The 25,510-nt window shown below is 38.8% G+C and overlaps 3 protein-coding genes and 1 pseudogene across 4 annotated transcripts; all 4 read left to right on the top strand.

Moving 5' to 3' along the window:
* Nucleotides 1-1,951: 1,951 nt before the first annotated feature.
* LOC311006535 (C-reactive protein-like) lies at nucleotides 1,952-3,375 on the top strand (the record flags this gene model as incomplete). Its single annotated transcript, XM_083999381.1, has 4 exons — nucleotides 1,952-2,006; nucleotides 2,561-2,663; nucleotides 2,756-3,044; nucleotides 3,151-3,375. 4 exons carry the CDS (start codon nucleotides 1,952-1,954, stop codon nucleotides 3,373-3,375), a joined length of 672 nt encoding a protein of 223 aa, XP_083855507.1.
* A 1,659-nt stretch (nucleotides 3,376-5,034) lies between these two features.
* Nucleotides 5,035-6,458, top strand: LOC311006534 (C-reactive protein-like; the record flags this gene model as incomplete). The annotated part of the gene is made up of 4 exons (XM_083999380.1): nucleotides 5,035-5,089; nucleotides 5,646-5,748; nucleotides 5,841-6,129; nucleotides 6,225-6,458. The coding sequence occupies 4 exons, from the start codon at nucleotides 5,035-5,037 to the stop codon at nucleotides 6,456-6,458; spliced, it is 681 nt and encodes a 226-aa protein (XP_083855506.1).
* A 2,890-nt stretch (nucleotides 6,459-9,348) lies between these two features.
* Nucleotides 9,349-10,759, top strand: LOC311006533 (C-reactive protein-like; annotated as a pseudogene). Its single transcript has 4 exons — nucleotides 9,349-9,403; nucleotides 9,951-10,053; nucleotides 10,139-10,433; nucleotides 10,535-10,759. The product of its transcript is annotated as a C-reactive protein-like (transcript).
* An 8,503-nt stretch (nucleotides 10,760-19,262) lies between these two features.
* Nucleotides 19,263-25,123, top strand: LOC311006313 (C-reactive protein-like). The gene is made up of 4 exons (XM_083999090.1): nucleotides 19,263-19,291; nucleotides 24,414-24,516; nucleotides 24,603-24,891; nucleotides 24,987-25,123. Exons 2-4 carry the CDS (start codon nucleotides 24,428-24,430, stop codon nucleotides 25,095-25,097), a joined length of 489 nt encoding a protein of 162 aa, XP_083855216.1. The 5' UTR covers nucleotides 19,263-19,291; nucleotides 24,414-24,427; the 3' UTR covers nucleotides 25,098-25,123.
* Nucleotides 25,124-25,510: the final 387 nt, after the last annotated feature.

Here is a 25,510-nt window from a genome sequence, read left to right as displayed (position 1 = left end):
AACGCACCATAACAGTCCTCATCGCTACGTCACCACATTCACGGCGTTCCTTGGCTGCACACACAGCCCTGCATGCCGTTCTCTCTCCTCATTGGATAAAAACTGTAGGATACGATAAAAGTTTTCTCTTCGGCTCAGAGCAGAGCAGAGTGACTGACAGACCCGTGTTTCAGTCCAAACACTCTATGTAAGTGATTGCTGTCGGAAGATATAACTATTTAAGACTTATATTAACACAAATATATCACTCACTTCTGCTTTAAGCACGGTAACTCGATAATCATTATCAATAAGGGTGTAGTGCTTAGTGTTTATATCCAACATGTCAACTTTTTCCATTCTTCAAGAATAACTGCTTTTAGAGCCTGGATGCTGGATGGAGAGTGATACTCAGTGTGTGTGCAAATTAACACATCGTGTTTGCAATCAATGTAGCACATTTTTTGTGCTTTTCTTCTTTTCATTTCTAACAAACTTGTTTCAGTTTTTGCTATGTGAAATCTGGTACATACGCAGTATCTTTTCTCTCTTGCTTGCTTGCTCCTGATTCGCATAATAAATTACATTTATTATAAATTTTCAAAAAATTTCATGACATCGCAAAATCCAGGAGGGTCTGTATACTGTAATGTCCTGCAAAATATATACGTTATATAGAGTATTTAGTATTAGTATTTATGTGGCATTAAAGGGGACATATTATAGAAACACCGCTTTTGGAAGGCTCTTTGGTTTTTGTCTTGCCTTCCGGCCAAAAAAATCTGTAATTTTCAGGCCCCCTCGGTTGAAATCCATGTGATTTTACCAGCTGTTCCCTCAGTTGTCTGACAATGATGTAACTAGCCGTTCTGAACAGGGCTGTAAAAAAAGAGCTGTGATGTTTGATCCTTGGAATATTTGGACTGAAACATGTCACATACATTTCTTTAAGAGAGCTGGGAACTATTTTAATTGTGGAAAAGGGGCATAATATGTCTCCTTTAAGACTTAGATCCGCAATTAAGCTTAAAAACATGAAAGTAACTAACCTTGCTTAGTTCTGAGTTAACAAAATTCAACTAGCAGCACCTCAAAATCTCACCAGTGAAAACATACAATATCCTGTTGGTTTAATAACCTAAAAGTGTATATAAAAGAATATATATTTACTTTTTAATGGTATTGAACTTTTTGTCTAACGCTGGGTATAAAAGTGAATTAGCATGCTATATTTTACAAAAGATTTAGCAATTTTATTTACATTTATGATTGTAGGGACAGTACTGCTGAAGTGAAGTGCTGAAGGGAGGTGTGTCAATAGAGAGTGTGAAGTTGTTGGCAGATTTGGTGAGGGATTTGGGACCAATGTGATGCAGATAGAAATGAGAAAGCAACAGGAATTCAATCAGGACAGAGTAATAAGGATGAAGAAAGACAGGTTGAAAAATGAAATAACATTTGTGCACAAAAATAAACTTTGCCCTGCTGCTGCCTCCTTTTAGCCTGCTCAGGTGTTAGCCAGCACCTGAGCTCAGGAAGGCAGAACAGGGCGGAGATAAAAAGACACACACACATATAGGCCACGCCCCCTGGCCACAAGTAACAACAGCTATTGATTGGAAGAAGAGAGAGGGGATGGCAGTCTGTGATTGGTTGGATTAGGTGAAGAAAGGCGGAGCGAGAGGATAGCGGGAGAAGTGGGAAGATGCCTGGAGGCTACTTAAAGAGTCTGAACTTTACAATTTGCTCCATTGCAAAACACACTTGTTTTCAACATCACATTCCAAAATCTCACACGGACTTCAAGGTAAGATCTCCATTCGGAAAACTGGATGAATTCACAATAATTGTGTTATTTTTCTTCACATAATTTTATTGTAGAGGTCCAACACAAATATGAGTGAATCATGAGTTACTGGTTTTGCTGGATCAAATCAAACTTTCCTCATAACATCTTTTATCTTCCTATCAGATGCAGTTTTTACTTTTGCTCTTGATGCTGACTGGATGTGCTGCAAGTCCTCAAGGTAAAAAAAGAAGGCTTATTCTTCAAGTTAAATGGAGGACAGTATTAAATGTGTTGCCTTTTGTTATTTACCACCAAATTGACTTCATTTGTGCCCCTATATATTCTGCTAAAGTTAAATTCTTCATGCCATTGTATAACACATATGGTATTTATAGCCTCCTTTTATATAAAAAAAGAAAAAAAAAGTCATATTGTTTCCCAATATTTATAATTTAAAGTCACTAATTAGAGTGTAAAATTGTCCATTCACTGTAAATAAACTGACACGGTGGTGCTCATTCCATTTTTTTGTTTATACACCAAAAATGTATCCTACTATTTGCAATAAACCGGAATTATTTATTGAGCTGTGCAAAACTGGACAAAACAATTAGCAAACCACAAGGGTAAATGGAGAATCAAAACGATATTAATCAGCTAACAGAATGTCTATCTTTTTCACAATATTTGCAGTTGTCATTGTTCCTTAAAAACACTTCTGTATTTTTTGTTGTTGCAATTTCCTTTGATAGTGAAGAGGAAAAGAATTAAAAACATAATCTCTCTTTTCAGATCTGTCAGGTAAAATGTTCACGTTCCCAGAAGAAACCGCAAAATCTCACGTGAGGCTGAATGCGCCACAGCAGACCTTCAGTGCTGTAACCGTCTGTCACAGGTAGTGTTAAATGTGCAAATGCACAAAAGAACAAAGTGTATCTCTAATTGTGAAAAGTTTCATGTATAATGACATTTCTGTAATGCTCATAGGTCCTTTACAGACCTCAAAAGAGGCCACGCTCTTTTCTCTTTGGCCACACCCACGTCAGACAATGGCTTCGTGATATTTTGGGCTCAGAATGAGATTGGGCCCTATGTCAACAATAAAGGTTTACTATATGAGGGACTGTACTACAAGCTGAACACGTGGCACTCTATTTGCTCCACATGGGACTCTGCCTCTGGACTGGTTCAAGTGTGGTTTGATGGACAACCTTTGGCACGGAAATTCATCTCTGGATCCAGCATCAAAGGACCTGCTATTATTATTCTGGGACAGGTACATCTTTTTTACAGTAATAAGAACATATTGCAAATATTTCAGAATAATGCTTATAAAATAACACTTTAATTTACTGTAATTCAAATGTCTGTGCTCTTTACAGGAGCAGGATACATATGGTGGTAAGTTTGATGCTAAGCAGTCTTTCGTCGGCATGATGACTGATGTCCACATGTGGGACTACGTCCTTTCCTCCTGTGAGATCCACAACTACATGGACGAGAGAAGCTTCACTCCGGGAAACGTACTCAATTGGAAAGCACTGCACTTCCAGATCACGGGCAGAGTGCTGATAGAGGACATAATTGAGAGATGTCACTACAATTAAAAACACTTAGAGAGAATAAGAATAATGATTATGGAAGAGGTTCTGATTTGTTTCTATCTTTCATAATCCAACAATATAATAATTATTAGCAAACGTTTATTTTTGGGGGCTTTTTTGGCCTTTAATGGATAGGACAGTTGAGAGAGAGACAGGAAATGGGAGGTAGAGGGGGGGGGGGGGGGGGGGGGGGGTGACACGCAGGATAAGGCCGCTTGATGCAGAATTTGAACTGGGGCCGCCTGCAGTTAGGACGAGCCTCAACACATGGGGAAGGTGCTCTACCAACTGAGCTAAACACCGCCCCAATTATTAGCAAACTTGTGTGATTGAATACTGTCAAGAAAAGTGGTGGTGAGACGGCTAATGTCTGACTTCATTGTAGCTTTGTAAACAAAAATGAGACAGATGTGTCATTCTTCTTCTATTACCTTCCATTCTCTTCGTGTGCACTTAAAATCACTATCATCATTTCCTGATTTAATGGGCAATTAATCAATCAAATCAATGGGCAATCAAGAAATTATAACTTGCAAAGAGAAAAATAATAATAAAAAAAAAATTGTTGTTGCAGTTGCTGGTGTGTTTGATTCATTCTGCATACCCTCCAAAGATACAGTCTGAAAAGGGGCTGTTCTGAGCGGATGAAAAAAGAGCTGTGATGTTTGATCCTTGGAGCATTTGGACTGAAACATGTCACAGACATGTCTTTAAGACAGCTGGGAACTATTTTACTTGTGGAAAAGGGGCATAATATATCTCCTTTAAGACTTGGATCCGCAATTAAGCTTACAAACATGAAAGAAACTACTGTAACCTTGCTTATAGTTCTGAGTTAACAAATTCCAACTAGCAGCACCTCAAAATCTCACCAGTAAAAACATACCATATCCTGTTGGTTTAATAACCTGTCTAAAAGTGTTTAAAAAATTTTTTTTTTTTTTTTTAGTTTTTTAAGTGGTATTGATCTTTTCGTCTAACGCTGGGTATACAGTAAAAGTGAATTAGCATGCTATATTTTACAAAAGATTTAGCAATGTTATTTACATTTATGATTGTAGGGACAGTTCTGCTGAAGGGAGGTGCTGAACATGAGACATGCAGGTTGAAAAATGAAATAACATTTGTGCACAAGAATAAACTTTGCTGCCCCCTGCTGCTGCCTCCTTTTGTCCTGCTCAGGTGATTGCCAGCACCTGAGCTCAGGAAGGCAGAACAGGGCGGAGACAGAAAGACACACACACATATAGGCCACTCCCCCTGGCCACAAGTAACAACAGCTAATGACTGATTGGAAGAAGAGAGAGGGGATGGCAGTCTGTGATTGGTTGGATTAGGTGAAGAAAGGCGGAGCGAGAGGGTAGCGGGAGGGTAGCGGGAGGAGTGGGAAGATGCCTGGAGGCTACTTAAAGAGTTATCTTCCTGTCTCAACTTTTACTTTGCTCCATTGCAAAACACACTTGTTTTCAACATCACACTCCAAAATCTCACACGGACTTCAAGGTAAGATCTACATTCGGAAAAATGGATGAATTCACAATAATTGTGTTATTTTTCGTTACATAATTTTATTGTAGAGGTCCAACACAAATATGAGAGAATCATGAGTTACTGCTGGATCAAATCAAACTTTCCTCATAACATCTCTTATCTTCCTATCAGATGCAGTTTTTACTTTTGCTCTTGATGCTGACTGGATGTGCTGCAAGTCCTCAAGGTAAAAAAAGAAGGCTTATTCTTCAAGTTAAATGGAGGACATGTATTAAATGTGTTGCCTTTTGTTATTTACCACCAAATTGACTTCATTTGTGCCCCTATAGCCTATATTCTGCTAAAATTTAATTCTTCATGACATTTTATAACCCATATGGTATTTATAGCCTCCTTTTATCTAAAAAAAAAAATGTTCCCCAATATTTATATTTTACAGTCACTAATTAGAGTGTAAATTTGTCCATTCACTGTAAATAAATTGACACTGTGGTGCTCATTCCATTTTTTATTAAATGTATACCAAAAACGTATTCTACTATTTGCAATAAACCATAATTATTTATTGAGCTGTGCAAAACTGGACAAAACAATAAGCAAACCACAAGGGTAAATGGAGAATCAAAACGATATTAATCAGGTAACAGAATGTCTATTTTTTTCACAATATTTGCAGTTATCATTGTTCCTGAAAAACACTTCTGTAATGTATTTTTTGTTGTTGCAATTTCCTTTGATAGTGAAGAAGAAAAGGATTAAAAACATAATGTCTCTCTTTTCAGATCTGTCAGGTAAAATGTTCACGTTCCCAGAAGACACCTTACAATCTTACGTGAGGCTGAATGCACCACAGCAGACCTTCAGTGCTGTTACCGTCTGTCACAGGTAGTGTTAAATGTGCAAATGCACAAAAGAACAAAGTGTATCTCTAATTGTGAAAAGTTACATGTATAATGACATTTCTGTAATGCTCATAGGTCCTTTACAGACCTCAAAAGAGGCTACGTTCTTTTCTCTTTGGCCACACCCACGACAGCCAATGGCTTCTTGATATTTTGGGCTCCGAATGAGATTTGGCCCCATGTCAACGATAAAAGGAGAGAATATGGGGTACTGGACTACAAGCTGAACACGTGGCACTCTATCTGCTCCACATGGGACTCTGCCTCTGGACTGGTTCAAGTGTGGTTTGATGGACAACCTTTGGCACGGAAATTCATCTCTGGATCCAGCATCAAAGGACCTGCTATTATTATTCTAGGACAGGTACAGCTTTTTTAGTAAGAACATATTGCATATATTTCAGAATAATGCTTATAAAATAACACTTTAATTTACTGTAATGTCTGTTCTCTTTACAGGACCAAGATACCTATGGTGGTGGGTTTCATGCTACGGGGTCTTTCGTCGGCATGATGACTGATGTCCACATGTGGGACTACATCCTGTCCCCCTGTGAGATCCACAACTACATGGACGAGGAAAGCTTCACTCCGGGAAACGTACTCAATTGGAAAGCACTGCAGTTCCAGATCACGGGCAGAGTGCTGATAGAGGACATCATTGAGAAATGTCACTGCATTAAAAACACTTAGGAGAGAATAAGAATAATGATTATGGAAGAGGTTCTGATTTTTTTCTTTCTTTCATAATCCAACAATATAATAATTATTAGCAAACTTGTGTGATTGAATACTGTCAAGAAAAGTTGCATCCTTGTGCTAACTGGAAAAAGGTTTTTCTTCAAGTGGTGAGATGGCTAATGTCTGACTTCATTGTAGCTTTGTAAACAAAAATGAGACAGATGTGTCATTTTTCTTCTATTACCTTCCATTCTCTTCGTGTGCACTTAAAATCACTACTATAATTTCCTGATTTAATGGGCAATCAATCAATCAAATCAATGGGTAATCAAGAAATTATAACTTGCAAAGAGAAAAATAATAAAAAAAAAAATTGTTGTTGCAGTTGCTGGTGTGTTTGATTCATTCTGAATACCCTCCAAAGATACAGCCCCCCGACGAGTCCAAACGAAGTAGACAGGAAAGCAGTTCTATGATACATAAACTTTTGATGGTTTGATTGTGCAGACAGATGCTGCTGTTCTGTCAAGTGGGTCAAAGAAAACAAGCTGAAGCTGAATGTCTTCAAGGGAAAATGCATGGTAGCCTACTGGGCTCTAAACATGCTCTCAAGTCAAATCAAGATTTGTGCCTCTGAAAGAAGCCAAGTTGCTGAGTGGCACCATTGATGGACTGGTAGCATGGTCCAGTGACCAAAATGAGCAGCGGTATGTCTGTAACATCAGAAGAAGTGTTGGCTTCTTGACTGAGAGTAATATTAAACTGGTTGTACAGTCTTTAGTCCTGTCCCATGTGGACAACTATTCTACAATCTGGTCTAGTGCATCAAAGGAAGAGTTGGTTAAAGTCCAGATTGCTCAGAATAGAGCTACACGACTAGTCAAGTCAAGTCAGCATTATTCATAGAGCACATCTAAAAACAACAAATGTAAAGCAAAAGTGCTTTACAATTATGTACAAAGCAAGAACGACAATGACAATAAGAATATAAAAAGAGAGAAAAAGACAGAGAGAAAGAACATTTATAAACAGTGGGTAAAACAATCTGAGAACGATGGAGTATTTTTACTATTCTGAATCAAATATTATGGAAAAGAGACGGGTTTTTAAACGCATTGCTTTCACTCATCTCATAATTACAAAAAAAGAAAAGAAAAATCAATAACTCCACTCTTACGCCAGGAATACACTGGGAACGGCTGCGACGCGATACGTAAGCGGGGCGGAGGGGAGTTTTTTAACTGCTACTCCAGGCACGGACGCGACGCGACACGGCTTCACTGTTTGTTGTTGCAGCTGTCAGCTTCACCTTGTCAAGCCTGCAGTAAATGAGTGCACTTTATGCATCTCAACACATTTTTACATCCCTCCTGTTAAAATGGATTGACATAATAGCTAAAAACCTAAAAAGGTAGCTAAAGTAGATTTAGCTATTTTATTTAAATTTATGAATGTAGGGACAGTTCTGCTGAAGTGAAGTGCTGAAGGGAGGTGTGTCAATAGAGAGCGTGAAGTTGTTGGCAGATTTGGTGAGGGATTTGGGACCAATGTGTTTTTTATGTTTTACCTTAAAGCAGAAGTAAGCGATCCGGTCGTTTTGGCTAACTTCTTGTCAGCAGATGGAGTTAGCAGTCCCCGCCCTCGTCCCTACGTCACCACATGCACGCGCATCCCTTGGCTGCACACAGAGAGAGGACCGCCCCTTTATGCCGTTCTCTCTCCTCATTGGATAAAGGTTGTAGGAAACAAGGAAAGTTTTCTCCTCGGCTTACAGCAGAGCAGAGTGACTGACAGACCCGTGTTTCGGACCAAACATTCTATATAAGTGATTGCTGTCGAAAGATATAACTATTTAAGACTTATATTAACACAAACATTCCGCTTACTTCTGCTTTAAGGAAGGAAAAACACAAAAAATGCAGATAGAAATGAGGAAGCAACAGGAATTCAATCAGGACAGACTAATAAAGATGAGGAAAATTGGTTGAAACAGGTTGAAAAATGAAATAACATTTGTGCACAAGAATAAACTTTGCCGCCCCTGCTGCTGCCTCCTTTTAGCCTGCTCAGGTGATTGCCAGCACCTGAGCTCAGGAAGGCAGAACAGGGCGGAGACAGAAAGACACACACACATATAGGCCACTCCCCCTGGCCACAAGTAACAACAGCTAATGACTGATTGGATAGCCTCGCGTCACCAGGCTCTTCAGACAAGCGAAGAGCCTGGTGTCCGCTACCTCGAAATTCGTCTGTATTCTGGTTCCTGTCTGTAGCGGATACCGAAATCACCAAATTCACCAAAATAAAAGTGTTCACCAACATAAAACTTATAAAATAAACATTAACTTGTAATACAATAAAAGCAAAATGTTAACTTAATGGCTCGGGGACTTTCTTGTAAATTATATTCCTTAAATTAAAGAGTTTTACCGCATTTTATTAGCTCGGTGCTTTTATTTTGACGGAAAGGCCTGTCTCTCTCACCCTGGATCCGTTTCCTACCAAAACAGCGAGTCAACGGCCCCAGACTACTGATTGGAAGAAGAGAGAGGGGATGGCAGTCTGTGATTGGTTGGATTAGGTGAAGAAAGGCGGAGCGAGAGGATAGCGGGAGAAGTGGGAAGATGCCTGGAGGCTACTTAAAGAGATAGTCTTCCTGTCTCAACTTTTACTTTGCTCCATTACAAAACACACTTGTTTTCAACATCACACTCCAAAATCTCACACGGACTTCAAGGTAAGATCTACATTCGGAAAACTGGATGAATTCACAATAATTGTGTTATTTCTCGTTATATAACTTTATTGTAGAGGTCCAACACAAATATGAGTGAATCATGAGTTACTGGTTTTGCTGGATCACATCAAACTTTCCTCATAACATCTCTTATCTTCCTATCAGATGCAGTTTTTACTTTTGCTCTTGATACTGACTGGATGTGCTGCAAGTCCTCAAGGTAAAAAAAGAAGGCTTATTCTTCAAGTTAAATGGAGGAAATGTGTCGCCTTTTGTTATTTACCACCAAATTGACTTCATTTGTGCCCCTATATATTCTGCTAAAGTTAAATTCTTCATGCCATTGTATAACACATATGGTATTTATAGCCTCCTTTTATATAAAAAAAGAAAAAAAAAAGTCATATTGTTTCCCAATATTTATAATTTACAGTCACTAATTAGAGTGTAAAATTGTCCATTCACTGTTAATAAACTGACACGGTGGTGCTCATTCCATTTTTTTGTTTATACACCAAAAATGTATCCTACTATTTGCAATAAACCGGAATTATTTATTGAGCTGTGCAAATCTGGACAAAACAATTAGCAAACCACAAGAGTAAATGGAGAATCAAAACGATATTAATCAGGTAACAGAATGTCTATTTTTTTCACAATATTTGCAGTTGTCATTGTTCCTTAAAAACACTTCTGTATTTTTTGTTGTTGCAATTTCCTTTGATAGTGAAGAGGAAAAGGATTAAAAACATAATCTCTCTTTTCAGATCTGTCAGGTAAAATGTTCACGTTCCCAGAAGAAACCTCACAATCTCACGTGAGGCTGAATGCGCCACAGCAGACCTTCAGTGCTGTAACCGTCTGTCACAGGTAGTGTTAAATTGCACAAAAGAACAAAGTGTATCTCTAATTGTGAAAAGGTTTGTGTATAATGACATTTCTGTAATGCTCATAGATCCTTCACAGACCTCAAAAGAGACCACGCTCTTTTCTCTTTGGCCACACCCACAACAGCCAATGGCTTCATGATTTTATAGGTTCAGAAGAATAACGAGATAGAGTCCTATGTCAACGATAAATTTTAAAAATATGGGGGACTGGACTACAAGCTGAACACGTGGCACTCTATCTGCTCCACATGGGACTCTGCCTCTGGACTGGTTCAAGTGTGGTTTGATGGACAACCTTTGGCACGGAAATTCATCTCTGAATCCAGCATCAAAGGACCTGCTATTATTGTTCTAGGACAGGTACAGCTTTTTTAATAAGATCATATTGCATATATTTCAGAATAATGCTTATAAAATAACACTTTAATTTACTGTAATTCAAATGTCTGTTCTCTTTACAGGAGCAGGATTCCCATGGTGGCGGGTTTGATGCTAAGCAGTCTTTCGTCGGCATGATGACTGATGTCCACATGTGGGACGACGTCCTTTCCCCCTGTGAGATCCACAACTACATGGACGAGAAAAGCTTCACTCCGGGAAACGTACTCAATTGGAAAGCACTGCAGTTCCAGATCACGGGCAGAGTGCTGATAGAGGACATCATTGAGAAATGTCACTGCAATTAAACACACTTAATAATGATTATGGAAGAGGTTCTGATTTTTTTCTTTCTTTCATAATCCAACCATATAATAATTATTAGCAAACTTGTGTGATTGAATACTGTCAAGAAAAGTTGCATCCTTGTGCTGACTGGAAAACGGTTTTTCTTCAAGTGGTGAGATGGCTAATATCTGACTTCATTGTACAAAAAACAAGACAGATGTGTCATTTTTCTTCTATTACCTGCCATTCTGCAATCTGTGTGTGCACTTAAAATCACTACCACAATTTCCTGATTTAATGGGCAATCAATCAATCAAATCAATGGGTAATCAAGAAATTATAACTTGCAAAGAGAAAAATAATAAAAAAAAGAATTGTTGTTGGAGTTGCTGGTGTGTTTGATTCATTCTGCATGTCTGTTAAGATATTTTACCCTCCTCCTATTACTGCGAGAAGGAAATGAATGTGGCCAATTATTCCACAGTTTTGGACCAGAAACTGAAAATACTTCGTCACCTCTGGTTTGTTGGAGGATCTGAGAGGACGAGAGGTGGAGTAGGGAGTGAGGAGTCCAGCGATATACTCAGGATTGATTAAAAGATATTTTTATTTGTTTTTTCAACACTAGCACCTATGTTTTACAAGTAGCCACGAAGAGAGGCCAATGCAGGGGAAATATGGTCACTTCTCCCAGTACCAGTAATAATTCTTGCTGCTGTATTCTGGACAGCTGACTAGCCCTTCAATGCTTAATTAATGACGTCAATAAAATGCTTGCAAGGCTGTCGCCCTGCCTCCTTTACTGGTACCGGTACTCATAGGTAGGGATGGGATTATGAAAATTCAAAAAGAAAATAATTTTTGTCAATTCTCACATTTTTGGGGCCAGAAGGCAAGCCAAACACCCAGAGCCTTCAAAAAGTGATGTTTCCATAATATGTCCCCTTTAATGCCACATAAATACTTATATTACTACTAAATACTCAATATAATATAACTTATATTCTACCTTTTTTTTTACTTTGCAGGACATTATACAGACCCTCCAGGATTTTGCAATGTCATGAAATTTATGATAAATGTAATTTATTATGTGGATTGGGAGCATGAATGAAGGAAAGAAAAGCACAAAAAATGTGCTACATTGATTGCAAATATGGTATGTTAATTGCACACACACTGAGCATCACTCTCCATCCAGCATCCAGGCTCTAAGACATACTGTACATATACATTATGTCCAGAAGACTTTGTCCTGTCCTCGAGACATGAGCGAGGGAGGATCAGATGGTAGAATAGGTTTAGTGATGAGGAAAGTCACTGTCAGTTGTGTCAGCAGGTCAGCTCCACGCAGGCACTGCACAAACTTTATTTTGTAAGACTACGTTGACTTAGTTAACCATTACATGTTGGATATAAACACCAACGTCTTCCTCTTAAGTACAGAATGTGAGTATTTTTGACACCTCTGCAAATATTGGTCCTGACTGGTGAGATGCCGGATCTTGTTCCGGCAGGATCCGGAACAAATTAAGCACGGTAACTCGATATTCATTATCAATAAGGGTGTAGTGCTTAGTGTTTGTCATCTTTTTCCATTCTTCAAGCATGACTGCTTATAGAGCCTGGATGCTGGATGGAGAGTGATACTCAGTGTATGCAAATTAACACATCGTGTTTGCAATCAATGTAGCACATTTTTTGTGCTTTTCTTCTTTTCATTTCTAACAAACTTGTTTCAGTTTTTGTGAGATCCAGAACTACGTGGGCAAGGAAAGCTTCACTCCGGGAAACATACTCAATTGGAAAGCACTAGACTTCCAGATCACGGGCAGAGTGCTGATAGAGGACATAATTGAGAGATGTCACTGAAAAACACTTAATAATGATTATGGAAGATGTTCTGATTTTTTCTTTCTTTCATAATCCAACAATATAACAATTATTAGCAAACTTGTGTGATTGAATACTGTCAAGAAAAGTTGCATCCTTATGCTAACTGGAAAAAGGTTTTTCTTCAAGTGGTGAGATGGCTTCATGACTTCATTGTAGCTTTGTAAACAAAAATTAGATTGGTGTGTCATTTTTCTTCTATTACCTGCCATTCTGCAAACTGCATGTGTTTTTAAAATCACTACCACAATTTCCTGATTTAATGGGCAATCAATCAATCAATCAATAAATCAATAAATCAATCAATCAATCAATCAATCAATCAATCAATCAATCAATCAATCAATCAATCAATCAATCAATCAATCAATCAATCAATCAATCAAATCAATGGATAATCAAGAAATTGCAAAGAGAAAAAATAAAAATAAAGTTGTTGCAGTTGCTGGTGTGTTTGAGTCATTCTGCATACCCTCCAAGATGTTGTCAGGGTGGCCATTTCCACAACACCAAAAAGGAGGACACTTTGCGGCATTTAGTGAGGAAAGAAAAATCGCAACATTTAACTCTAGTGTATTCCCCACGACAATACAATTTTGTACATGATAACGATGGTATCATGATACAGTGATTCTGAGGTAGGCCTACTCTGTTACCACAAGACAAATTATCTATGATATATCATGATGTAACAGAAGAGGAAAAAATATTCCTGAGAAGGCAAAAAATATTTGTTCACAGTATTTGTATTTATTCAATACATCTGTCTTGCAAAGTGCAGTGCCACAAAGCAGATCAATTATGGCCTTAAATGTGCAAATTAAAGCAGAAGTAAGCGATCCGGTCGTTTTGGCTAATGCTGCGTTCCAGGCAGGCTTTTGAAACCGTAAATTACAGCTTCAAGTCACAACTTGCGACTTTGTAGTGTTACAGGCAACCCACTCGTGTTTTTCCGACCTGTTTTACCGGTGAAAGTCACTATAACGGCCACTCGTAACTTCCAACCCGTGAACTCGTACCAGATCGAACTGGTAAACAACAAAAGACAGTAAGAACAACAAAAGACAGTAAGAAAAAAACACCATGTCCACAGTGTATTCCACAGTGATTCAGTACTTTGGGGACAGTGTATTTGTGTTTATGTATGTGTGTGTGCAGCAGTCCACCTGTATTTTTAACTGATTTTAGTCCCTGTCCTCAGTATCCTGTTCTTCAATATGGCCTCAGCCCTTTCCACTTTCACCTGCTGCAGCAGCTCAGGAGACAACAGCACTCGTGCCTGCGTGCTAGCATGCCTTTCAATGGCCACCTTTCCTTGTGTGCCAACGTCCACATCACAGCGACAAAGTGTGCAATACGCATGCAAAACGTCTTCGCTACTTTTGCTGACAAACGTGTGCTCTTTTGACCATTCGGCATTGTCTTTTCGGCATGTTAACCTTCAGTTAAGGAGATGAGTGACACAGCTAGCACAGGGTCGGCTTGTTTACATTTAAAACCAATGAGAAATCAGAGAATTGAGTGACACTGCTGTTAGCCCATAATTTTTTAACCTTTTTTTTTTTTTTTTAAACCAAAAGTATATAGATATATATGTATATAGATAGTTTGTGTAGTTAATGGTCAATCCCTCTGTGTCATAGTGACTTTCTGTTAGATTACTGCTGGGGTCAGTTATCTGCCCTATTTTCTCTCTGAGGAACATGCCAAGGCCATATCGCTCTTTGGCGTCTTCAATGTCACTCTCTGGCTGGTTACAGCTGTAGAGTTAGATGATAATGCTCTCCATCACTGGATGACACTTAGCTGGTGTGAATCCTTATCTTTGGATTGGATGTTAACACATCTTCCCTTTGCTGCCTCGGTCCATTTCTAGTATAAGAATCTGAGCTTTACTGTTTGACCCTTAGAATTGAGGTGGCCTCACGCACTTATGTTGTGATGACGACTTCTGTTCTTCTCGATCGAGCTTAAATAAACTCCTTCAGCAAAAGACATACAGGACTTGTTCTTCTTCATCAGCATCACCACAAATTCCTCCTTAACAAGATGGATGTCTAAGGTTGGTGAAAATGCCATGATTGTTCTATTTTCTAACAAGATGAAACAAACATGATCCTTAAAAGCTAATAACACAAATTGACTCAATTGCCAATTCTGTCCATTGGCTTTCCATCTAATATGTTTTTCTCTCTGGTTCTACCCCAGAAACACCTAGGTGTTGTGAAAAGATGTTGGGCCATAACTAGCTTAGGGTGCATGAACAGAGAAATTGAAAAATACAGTCTGCTGTTCAAAACACACAACATAGCCACTGCTAGCATTAACAGCTGTTTAGTTTGGCAATTTTCCAACTTCATGCTCACATGTGCAGTGAATGCATCAAGGTAAGTAAATGAGTCCAAACTAAGTACACAGGCAAAGCAGTTGATGTTTTGATTGTGCGGGTGGTGCTGCTGTTCTGTCAAGTGGGTCAAAGAAAACAAGCTGAAGCTGAATGTCTTAAAGGGAAAATGCATGGTAGCCTACTGGGCTCTAAACATGCTCTCAAGTCAAATCAAGATTTGTGCCTCTGAAAGAAGCAAAGTTGCTGAGTGGCACCATTGATGGACTGGTAGCATGGTCCAGTGACCAAAATGAGCAGCGGTATCTCTGTAACATCAGAAGAAGTGTTGGCTTCTTGACTGAGAGTAATATTAAACTGGTTATACAGTCTTTAGTCCTGTCTGTCCCATGTGGACAACTATTCTACAATCAGGTCTAGTGCATCAAAGGAAGAGTTGGTTAAAGTCCAGATTGCTCAGAATAGAGCTACACGACTAGTCAAGTCAAGTCAGCATTATTCATAGAGCACATCTAAAAACAACAAATGTAAAGCAAAAGTGCTTTACAATTATGTACAAAACAAGAACGACAATGACAAAAGAATATAAAAAGAGAGAAAAAGACAGAGAGAAATAACATTTATAAACAGTGGGTAAAACAATCTGAGAACGATGGAGTATTTTTACTATTCTGAATCAAATATTATGGAAAAGAGACGGGTTTTTTCAGAAACGCATTGCTTTCACTCATCTCATAATTACAAAAAAAGAAAAGAAAGATCAATAACTCCACTCTTATACAGTACAGAGACTCTCAAATCACTACACACATCAACAGTCTCCTCATAGTCATGCTACAACAGCTGTTTTGTAAAAATATGCTTGCATATTTTTTTATTGGGAATAATGATCAGTTACTTCAATATTAATCAATAACATCACTGTTATACAGTATAGAGACTTAAGAATCACTACACACATCAACGGTCTCCTTGTGGTCATACTAACATATTAGCCTATGAAAATCAAAACACACAAAGGCAATGAAAAGAAATAGTTGAGCAAAAGCATTTTCCATAACAGCTGTTGTAGTATGAATGTGAGGAGACTGTTGTGTGTAGTGATTAGAGAGTCTCTGTACTTTAGTGGAGTTATTGATTTTTGTTTGCAGCGTCTTGCTCTTGTCTTGCAATTTGCAGACAGCCCCTGCACACTCATCCAGCTGCCGGTGTTATTAATCAAATGGAATAATATCAAATCATTCCATACTAGACTTGGTGTTGTCCTTAAAAATCATATCAGGTCATACAAATACCAGTTGTAGTAGATTTTGTTTTGTGGTGTAATCATTTTTGCTTCAACTAAGTAAAACTAAAGATTTTGTAATCTAAGTAATATCATTAACCTTATTTCATTTTCTAAGTTAAACAGATGTTTTATAAAACTTTGTTTTGTCAAGATTTAGGAAATTGTTGTTGTTCATTCAGATATTGATTAAAATCTAACTATCTATCTATTATGCTGATCACTATATGTCCAGGAGACTTTGTCCCGTCCTCGAGATGTGAGCGTGGGACAATCAGATGGTAGAATGAATTTTGAGATGAGGATAGTCACTGTTAGTTGCACATGTGTCAACAGGTCAGCTCCACGGAAGCACTGTGCAAACTTTATTTTGTAAGACAGATGTTGACTTAGTTAACCGTGACATGTTGGATATAAACACTAACACTTCCACTTAATACAGAATGTGAGTACTTCTGACACCTCTGCAAATATTGGTCCTGACTGGCGAGGTGCCGGATCGTGTTCCAGGACAAATTAAGCACCATAACTCAATAATCATTATAAATAAGGATGAGTATATAGTGCTAAGAGTTTATATCCAACATGTCATCTTTTTCCATTCTTCTGTGTGCAAATTACAGTAACACATGTTTGCAATCAATGTAGCAATTTTTTGTGCTTTTCTTCTGTTTATTTCTAACAAACTTGTTTCAGTTTTGCTGGTACTGTATGTGAAATCTATGAATTGTGAATTGTCTGTTTTCAGGGTGACTATTGAAGTTGTTCTTATTTTCTGCTGCACCCACAATAATATAGTATTTTTCTTGGACCAACATGGTCTTTAGTCAACTTTAATACTCTCAACTGTATCAGTTGTGTAAGTATTGAAATAGCCTATTGAGGTATAAAACCACTGTAATTTGTACAAACAGCCATGAGCTGCTAAGAATGAATCTTGCAGCTTGGGGATACAAAGTGACTTTAAACTACTTGTTGCCAGCCAGAAGATTGTTGTTGTTTCATCCATTTATCTCCAGGGAGAATCTAAAGCTTCTGCACAGTAGAAATAACATGTGGTATAAGACATCACATAAAAAAGAGAGAGCTGAAACACCAAAGAGGAATAAGAGTCAGTTAAAAAAAAGGACAGTAAGATGTGGATTTACTGTTTATGTCCACATGCATCCCTATCAGGCTCTAGACGTCCCACTCCTGCTGACAACAACGGCACAGCCAGCGTAGGATGAAATACAGACTGGCCCTTTCCAGCTGTCCTCCATGAACCCCATTTTGTTTTTCTATGATAAAAAACGTTATTCAATGAGGAGAAAGAACGGCATTAATGGGCGGTCCTCTCTGTGTGTGCACGCCAAGGGGACAGTTGCATAGACTTTTTTTTTTTTTTTTTTTTTTTGGCAAAATTTATTGACAAGTCAAGAATTACATTTAGCATAAATTACAAAACAAAGAACAATACAATGCCAGGGGGTCGCAGTATTCAAAATAGTATACAAAACATTGCTATTAATTCAATAAAATATTATATAAAATGTATAACTCAGTGGTTTTAATAGCTTTTTTGTTTGATGAATATTGGATAGTTGTGAAGTATTGTTTGAGTTCCTTCTCAAAAATTAAAAATGATGTGTGGCAAGGTGAAGAGGGCCCGGGCGGAGATTGAACCCACACCTCCCGGGTAAGAGTCATGCGTGCTTGCCAGTCACCCAAAGGGACATCCCCTTGGCCAAGTAGCCAGGGCACATGATCAATTGGAGGCATAGTGACAGGACCATCACTGTCACAGATGGATTGTGATTAGCTAATTTGGATTTGTGTATGTGGTATTTTGCAAGTTGAACAAGCAGGTTGATGATGTAATAATGATCTTTGTTGTTTGCAGGATAGGAGTGGAACCCAAACAGCACATTCACATATAAGAGACACACCAGACAATGTATTCTGAGAAATAAAAGTACAAACATTCAGTTGCATAGACTGCGGACGATGCGCGTGCATGTGGTGACGTAGGGACGAGGGCGGGGACTGCTAACTCCATCCGCTGACAGGAAGTTAGCCAAAACGACCGGATCGCTTACTTCTGCTTTAACAAAATCCAACTAGCAGCACCTCAAAATCTCACCAGTGAAAACATACCATATCCTGTTGGTTTAATAACCTGTCTAAAAGTGTATTAAAAAAAATTATATTTACTTTTTAATGGTATTTAACTTGGGTATAAAAGTGAATTAGCATGCTATATTTTACTAAAGATTTAGCAATTTTATTTACATTTATGATTGTAGAGTAAGTGCTGAAGGGAGGTGTGTCAATAGAGAGCGTGAAGTTGTTGGCAGATTTGGTGAGGGATTTGGGACCAATGTGATGCAGATAGAAATGGGGAAGTAACAGGAATTCAATCAGGATAGAGTAATGAGGATGAAGAAAGACAGGTTGAAAAATGAAATAACATTTGTGCACAAAAATAAACTTTGCTGCTGCCTCCTTTTGTCCTGCTCAGGTGATTGCCAGCACCTGAGCTCAGGAAGGCAGAACAGGGCAGAGACAGAAAGACACACACACATATAGGCCACTCCCCCTTGCCACAAGTAACAACAGCTAATGACTGATTGGAAGAAGAGAGAGGGGATGGCAGTCTGTGATTGGTTGGATTAGGTGAAGAAAGGCGGAGCGAGAGGATAGCGGGAGAAGTGGGAAGATGCCTGGAGGCTACTTAAAGAGTTATCTTCCTGTCTGAACTTTCACTTTGCTCCATTACAAAACACACTTGTTTTCAACATCACACTCCAAAATCTCACACGGACTTCAAGGTAAGATCTACATTAGGAAAACTGGATAAATTCACAATAATTGTGTTATTTTTCGTTACATAACTTTATTGTAGAGGTCCAACACAAATATGAGTGAATCATGAGTTACTGGTTTTGCTGGATCAAATCAAACTTTCCTCATAACATCTTTTATCTTCCTATCAGATGCAGTTTTTACTTTTGCTCTTGATGCTGACTGGATGTGCTGCAAGTCCTCAAGGTAAAAAAAGAAGGCTTATTCTTCAAGTTAAATGGAGTACAGTATGTTTCGCCTTTTGTTATTTACCACCAAATTGACTTCATTTGTGCCCCTATAGCCTATATTCTGCTAAAATTAAATTCTTCATGCCATTGTATAACACATATGGTATTTATAGCCTCCTTTTATCTAAAAAAAAAAAAGTCCTATTTTCCCCCAATATTTATAATTTACAGTCACTAATTAGAGTGTAAAATTGTCCATTCACTGTAAATAAATTGCCACGGTGGTGCTCATTCCATTTAAAAAAAAAAAATGTATACCAAAAACGTATTCTACTATTTCCAATAAACCAGAATTATTTATTGAGCTGTGCAAAACTGGACAAAACAATAAGCAAACCACAATCGTAAATGGAGAATCAAAACGATATTAATCAGCTAACAGAATGTCTATCTTTTTCACAAGATTTGCAGTTGTCATTGTTCCTTAAAAACACTTCTGTAATGTATTTTTTTGTTGTTGCAATTTCATTTGATAGTGGGTAAGGATTAAAAAATTATTGAAAACATACTGTCTCTCTTTTCAGATCTGTCAGGTAAAATGTTCACGTTCCCAGAAGAAACCGCAAAATCTCACGTGAGGCTGAATGCGCCACAGCAGACCTTCAGTGCTGTTACCGTCTGTCACAGGTAGTGTTAAATGTGCAAATGCACAAAAGAACAAAGTGTATCTCTAATTGTGAAAAGTTTCATGTATAATGACATTTCGACATTTCTGTAATGCTCATAGATCTTTTACAGACCTCAAAAGAGCCCACGCTCTTTTCTCTTTGGCCACACCCAAGACAATCAATGGCTTCATGATATATTCTGCTCAGAATGAGATTTGGCCCCATGTCAACGATAAAATTAGAGAATATGAGGGACTGGACTACAAGCTGAACACGTGGCACTCTATCTGCTCCACATGGGACTCTGCCTCTGGACTGGTTCAAGTGTGGTTTGATGGACAACCTTTGGCACGGAAATTCATCTCTGGATCCAGCATCAAAAGACCTGCTATTATTATTCTGGGACAGGTACAGCTTTTTTAGTAAGATCATATTGCATATATTTCAGAATAATGCGTATAAAATAACATTTTAATTTACTGTAATGTCTGTTCTCTTTACAGGAGCAGGATTCCTTTGGTGGCAGGTTTCATGCTTTGAAGTCTTTCGTCGGCATGATGACTGATGTCCACATGTGGGACTACATCCTTTCCTCCTGTGAGATCTATAACTACATGGGCAAGGAAAGCTTCACTCCGGGAAACGTACTCAATTGGAAAGCCCTGGACTTCCAGATCACGGGCAGAGTGCTGATAGAGGACATAATTGAGAGATGTCACTGCAATTAAAAACACTTAGAGAGAATAAGAATAATGATTATGGAAGAGGTTCTGATTTTTTTCTATCTTTCATAATCCAACAATATAATAATTATTTGCAAACTTGTGTGATTGAACACTGTCAAGAAAAGTTGCATCCTTGTGCTAACTGGAAAAAGGTTTTTCTTCAAGTGGTGAGATGGCTAATGTCTGACTTCATTGTAGCTTTGTAAACAAAAATGAGACAGATGTGTCATTTTTCTTCTATTACCTTCCATTCTCTTCGTGTGCACTTAAAATCACTACTATAATTTCCTGATTTAATGGGCAATCAATCAATCAATCAAATCAATGGGCAATCAAGAAATTATAACTTGCAAAGAGAAAAATAATTAAAAAAAAGAATTGTTGTTGCAGTTGCTGGTGTGTTTGATTCATTCTGCATACCCTCCAAAGATACAGTCTAAAAGGGGCTGTTCTGAGCGGATGAAAAAAGAGCTGTGATGTTTGATTCTTGGAGCATTTGGACTGAAACATGTCACAGACATGTCTTTAAGACAGCTGGGAACTATTTTACTTGTGGAAAAGGGGCATAATATACACTATATTACCAAAAGTATTTGCTCACCCATTCAAATGATCAGAATCAGGTGTCCTAATCACTTGGCCTGGCCCCAGGTGTATAAATTCAAGCACTCAGGCATGCAGACTGTGAAACAAGACATTTGTGAAAGAATGGGCCGCTCTCAGGAGCTCAGTGAATTCCAGCGTGGAACTGTCATAGGATGCCACTTGTGCAACAAATCCAGTCGTGAAATTTCCTCGCTCCTAAATATTCCACAGTCAACTGTCAGCTCTATTATAACAAAATGGAAGCGTTTGGGAACAACAGCAACTCAGCCACGAAGTGGTAGGCCACGTAAAGTGATGGAGAGGGGTCAGCGGATGCTGAAGCGCATAGTGCAAAGAGGTCGCCGACTTTCTGCACAGTCAATTGCTACAGAGCTACAAACTTCATGTGACCTTCAGATTAGCCCAAGTACAGTACGCAGAGAGCTTCATGGAATGGGTTTCCATGGCCGAGCAGCTGCAGCCAAGCCACACATCACCAAGTGCAATGCAAGGCGTCAGATGCAATGGTGTAAAGCACGCCGCCACTGGCCTCTAGAGCAGTGGAGACGCGTTCTCTGGAGTGATGAATCACGCTTTTCCATCTGGCAATCTGATGGACGAATCTGGGTTTGGAGGTTGCCAGGAGAACGGTACATTTCAGATTGCATTGTGCCAACTGTGAAATTTGGTGGAGGAGGAATTATGGTATGGGGTTGTTTTTCAGGAGCTGGGCTTGGCCCCTTAGTTCCAGTGAAAGGAACTTTGAATGCTTCAGGATACCAAAACATTTTGGACAATTCCATGCTCCCAACCTTGTGGGAACAGTTTGGAGCGGGCCCCTTCCTCCTCCAACATGACTGTGCACCAGTGCACAAAGCAAGGTCCATAAAGACATGGATGACAGAGTCTGGTGTGGATGAACTTGGCTGGCCTGCACAGAGTCCTGACCTGAACCCGATAGAACACCTTTGGGATGAATTAGAGCGGAGACTGAGAGCCAGGCCTTCTCGACCAACGTCAGTGTGTGACCTCACCAATGCGCTTTTGGAAGAATGGTCAAAAATTCCTATAAACACTCTCCTCAACCTTGTGGACAGTCTTCCCAGAAGAGTTGAAGCTGTAATAGCTGCAAAAGGTGGACCGACATCATATTGAATTCTATGAGTTAGGAATGGGATGGCACTTCAGTTCATAGAATGAGTAAAGGCAGGTGAGCGAATACTTATATATCTCCTTTAAGACTTAGATCCGCAATTAAGCCTACAAACATGAAAGCAACTACTGTAACCTTGCTTAGTTCTGAGATAACAAATTCCAACTAGCATCACCTCAAAATCTCACCAGTGAATACATAAAATATCTTGTTGGTTTAATATCCTGTCTAAAAGTGTAAATAGTGTGTATATATATATATACGTTGGTCTAACGCTGGGAATAAAAGTGAATTAGCATGCTATATTTTACAAAAGATTTAGCTATTTTATTTACATTTATGATTGTAGGGACAGTTCTGCTGAAGGGAGGTGTGTCAATAGAGAGCGTGAAGTTGTTGGCAGATTTGGTGAGGGATTTGGGACCAATGTGTTTTTTATGTTTTACCTTAAAGCAGAAGTAAGCTATCCGGTCGTTTTGGCTAACTTCTTGTCAGCCGATGGAGTTACCAGTCCCCACCCTCGTCCCTACGTCACCACATGCACGCGCATCCCTTGGCTGCACACAGAGAGGACTGCCCCTTTATGCCGTTCTCTCTCCTCATTGGATAAAGGTTGTAGGATACAAGGAAAGTTTTCTCCTCGGCTTACAGCAGAGCAGAGTGACTGACAGATCCGTGTTTCGGACCAAACACTCTATATAAGTAATTGCTGTCGGAAGATATAACTATTTAAGACTTATATTAACACAAACATTCCGCTTACTTCTGCTTTAAGGAAGGAAAAACACAAAAAAATGCAGATAGAAATGAGGAAGCAACAGGAATTCAATCAGGACAGACTAATAAAGATGAGTAAAATTGGTTGAAACAGGTTGAAAAATGAAATAACATTTGTGCACAAGAATAAACTTTGCCGCCCCCTGCTGCTGCCTCCTTTTGTCCTGCTCAGGTGATTGCCAGCACCTGAGCTCAGGAAGGCAGAGCCGGGCGGAGACAGAAAGACACACACACATATAGGTCACTCCCCCTGGCCACAAGTAACAACAGCTAATGACTGATTGGAAGAAGAGAGAGGGGATGGCAGTCTGTGATTGGTTGGATTAGGTGAAGAAAGGCGGAACGAGGGGATAGCGGGAGAAGTGGGAAGATGCCTGGAGGCTACTTAAAGAGATAGTCTTCCTGTCTGAACTTTCACTTTGCTCCATTACAAAACACACTTGTTTTCAACATCACACTCCAAAATCTCACACGGACTTCAAGGTAAGATCTACATTCGGAAAAATGGATGAATTCATAATAATTGTGTTATTTTTCGTTATATAACTTTATTGTAGAGGTCCGACACAAATATGAGTGAATCATGAGTTACTGGTTTTGCTGGATCAAATCAAACTTTCCTCATAACATCTTTTATCTTCCTATCAGATGCAGTTTTTACTTTTGCTCTTGATGCTGACTGGATGTGCTGCAAGTCCTCGAGGTAAAAAAAGAAGGCTTATTCTTCAAGTTAAATGGAGGACAGTATTAAATGTGTTGCCTTTTGTTATTTTCCATCAAATTGACTTCATTTGTGCCCCTATATATTCTGCTAGAATTAAATTCTTCATGACATTTTATCACACATATGGTATTTATAGCCTCCTTTTATTTAAAAAAAAGTCATAATTTTTTCCCCAATATTTATAATTTACAGTCACTAATTAGAGTGTAAAATTGTCCATTCAAATAAATTGACACGATGGTGCTCATTCCATTTAAAAAAACAAAAAAACAAAAACGTATTCTACTATTTTCAATAAACCATAATTATTTATTGGGCTGTGCAAAACTGGACAAAACAATAAGCAAACCACAAGGGTAAATGGAGAATCAAAACGATATTAATCAGCCAACAGAATGTCTATCTTTTTCATGGTATTCGCAGTTGTCATGTTGTAATGTTTTTTTTTGCAATTGCAGAGGAAAAGGATTAATTACATAGTAAAAACATAATGTCTCTCTTTTCAGATCTGTCAGGTAAAATGTTCACGTTCCCAGAAGACACCTTACAATCTCACGTGAGGCTGAATGCACCACAGAAGACCTTCAGTGCTGTAACCGTCTGTCACAGGTAGTGTTAAATGTGCAAATGCACAAAAAGTGTATCTCCAACTGTCAAAAGTTTCATGTATAATGACATTTCTGTAATGCTCATAGGTCCTTTACAGACCTCAAAAGAGGCCACGTTCTTTTCTCTTTGGCCACACCCAAGACACACAATGGCTTCATGATATTCTGGGTTCAGAATGAGATTAGGCCCTATGTCAACGGTAAAGGTTCAAAATATGAGGGACTGGACTACAAGCTGGACATGTGGCACTCTATCTGCTCCACATGGGACTCTGCCTCTGGACTGGTTCAACTGTGGTTTGATGGACAACCTTTGGCACGGAAATTCATCTCTGGATCCAGCATCAAAAGACCTGCTACTATTATTCTAGGACAGGTACAGCTTTTTTAATAAGAACATATTGCATATATTTCAGAATAATACCTATTAAGTAACACTTTAATTTACTGTAATGTCTGTTCTCTTTACAGGAGCAGGATTCCCCTGGTGGTGGGTTTAATGCTATGGAGTCTTTCGTCGACATGATGACTGATGTCCACATGTGGGACTACGTCCTTTCCCCCTGTGAGATCCAGAACTAAATGGGCAAGGAAAGCTTCACTCTGGGAAACGTACTCAATTGGAAAGCACTGCAGTTCCAGATCACGGGCAGAGTGCTGATAGAGGACATGAGAGATGTCACTGCAATTAAAAACACTTAGAGAGAATAAGAATAATGATTATGGAAGAGGTTCTGATTTTTTTCTATCTTTCATAATCCAACAATATAATAATTATTAGCAAACTTTTATTTTTGGGGGCTTTTTTGGCCTTTAATGGATAGGACACTTGAGAGAGAGACAGGAAATGGGAGGTAGAGAGGGGGGGGGGGGGGGGGACACGCAGGATAAGGCCGCTTGATGCAGAATTTGAACTTAGCTTTGTAAACAAAAATGAGACAGATGTGTCATTTTTCTTCTATTACCTTCCATTCTCTTCGTGTGCACTTAAAATC

This window comes from Trachurus trachurus (assembly GCF_905171665.1).
Source record: "Trachurus trachurus genome assembly, chromosome: 23".
Classification (NCBI taxonomy): Eukaryota; Metazoa; Chordata; class Actinopteri; order Carangiformes; family Carangidae; genus Trachurus; species Trachurus trachurus.
Note: the sequence above shows the minus strand (reverse complement) of the source record. Positions and strands in the feature narration are given on the sequence as shown.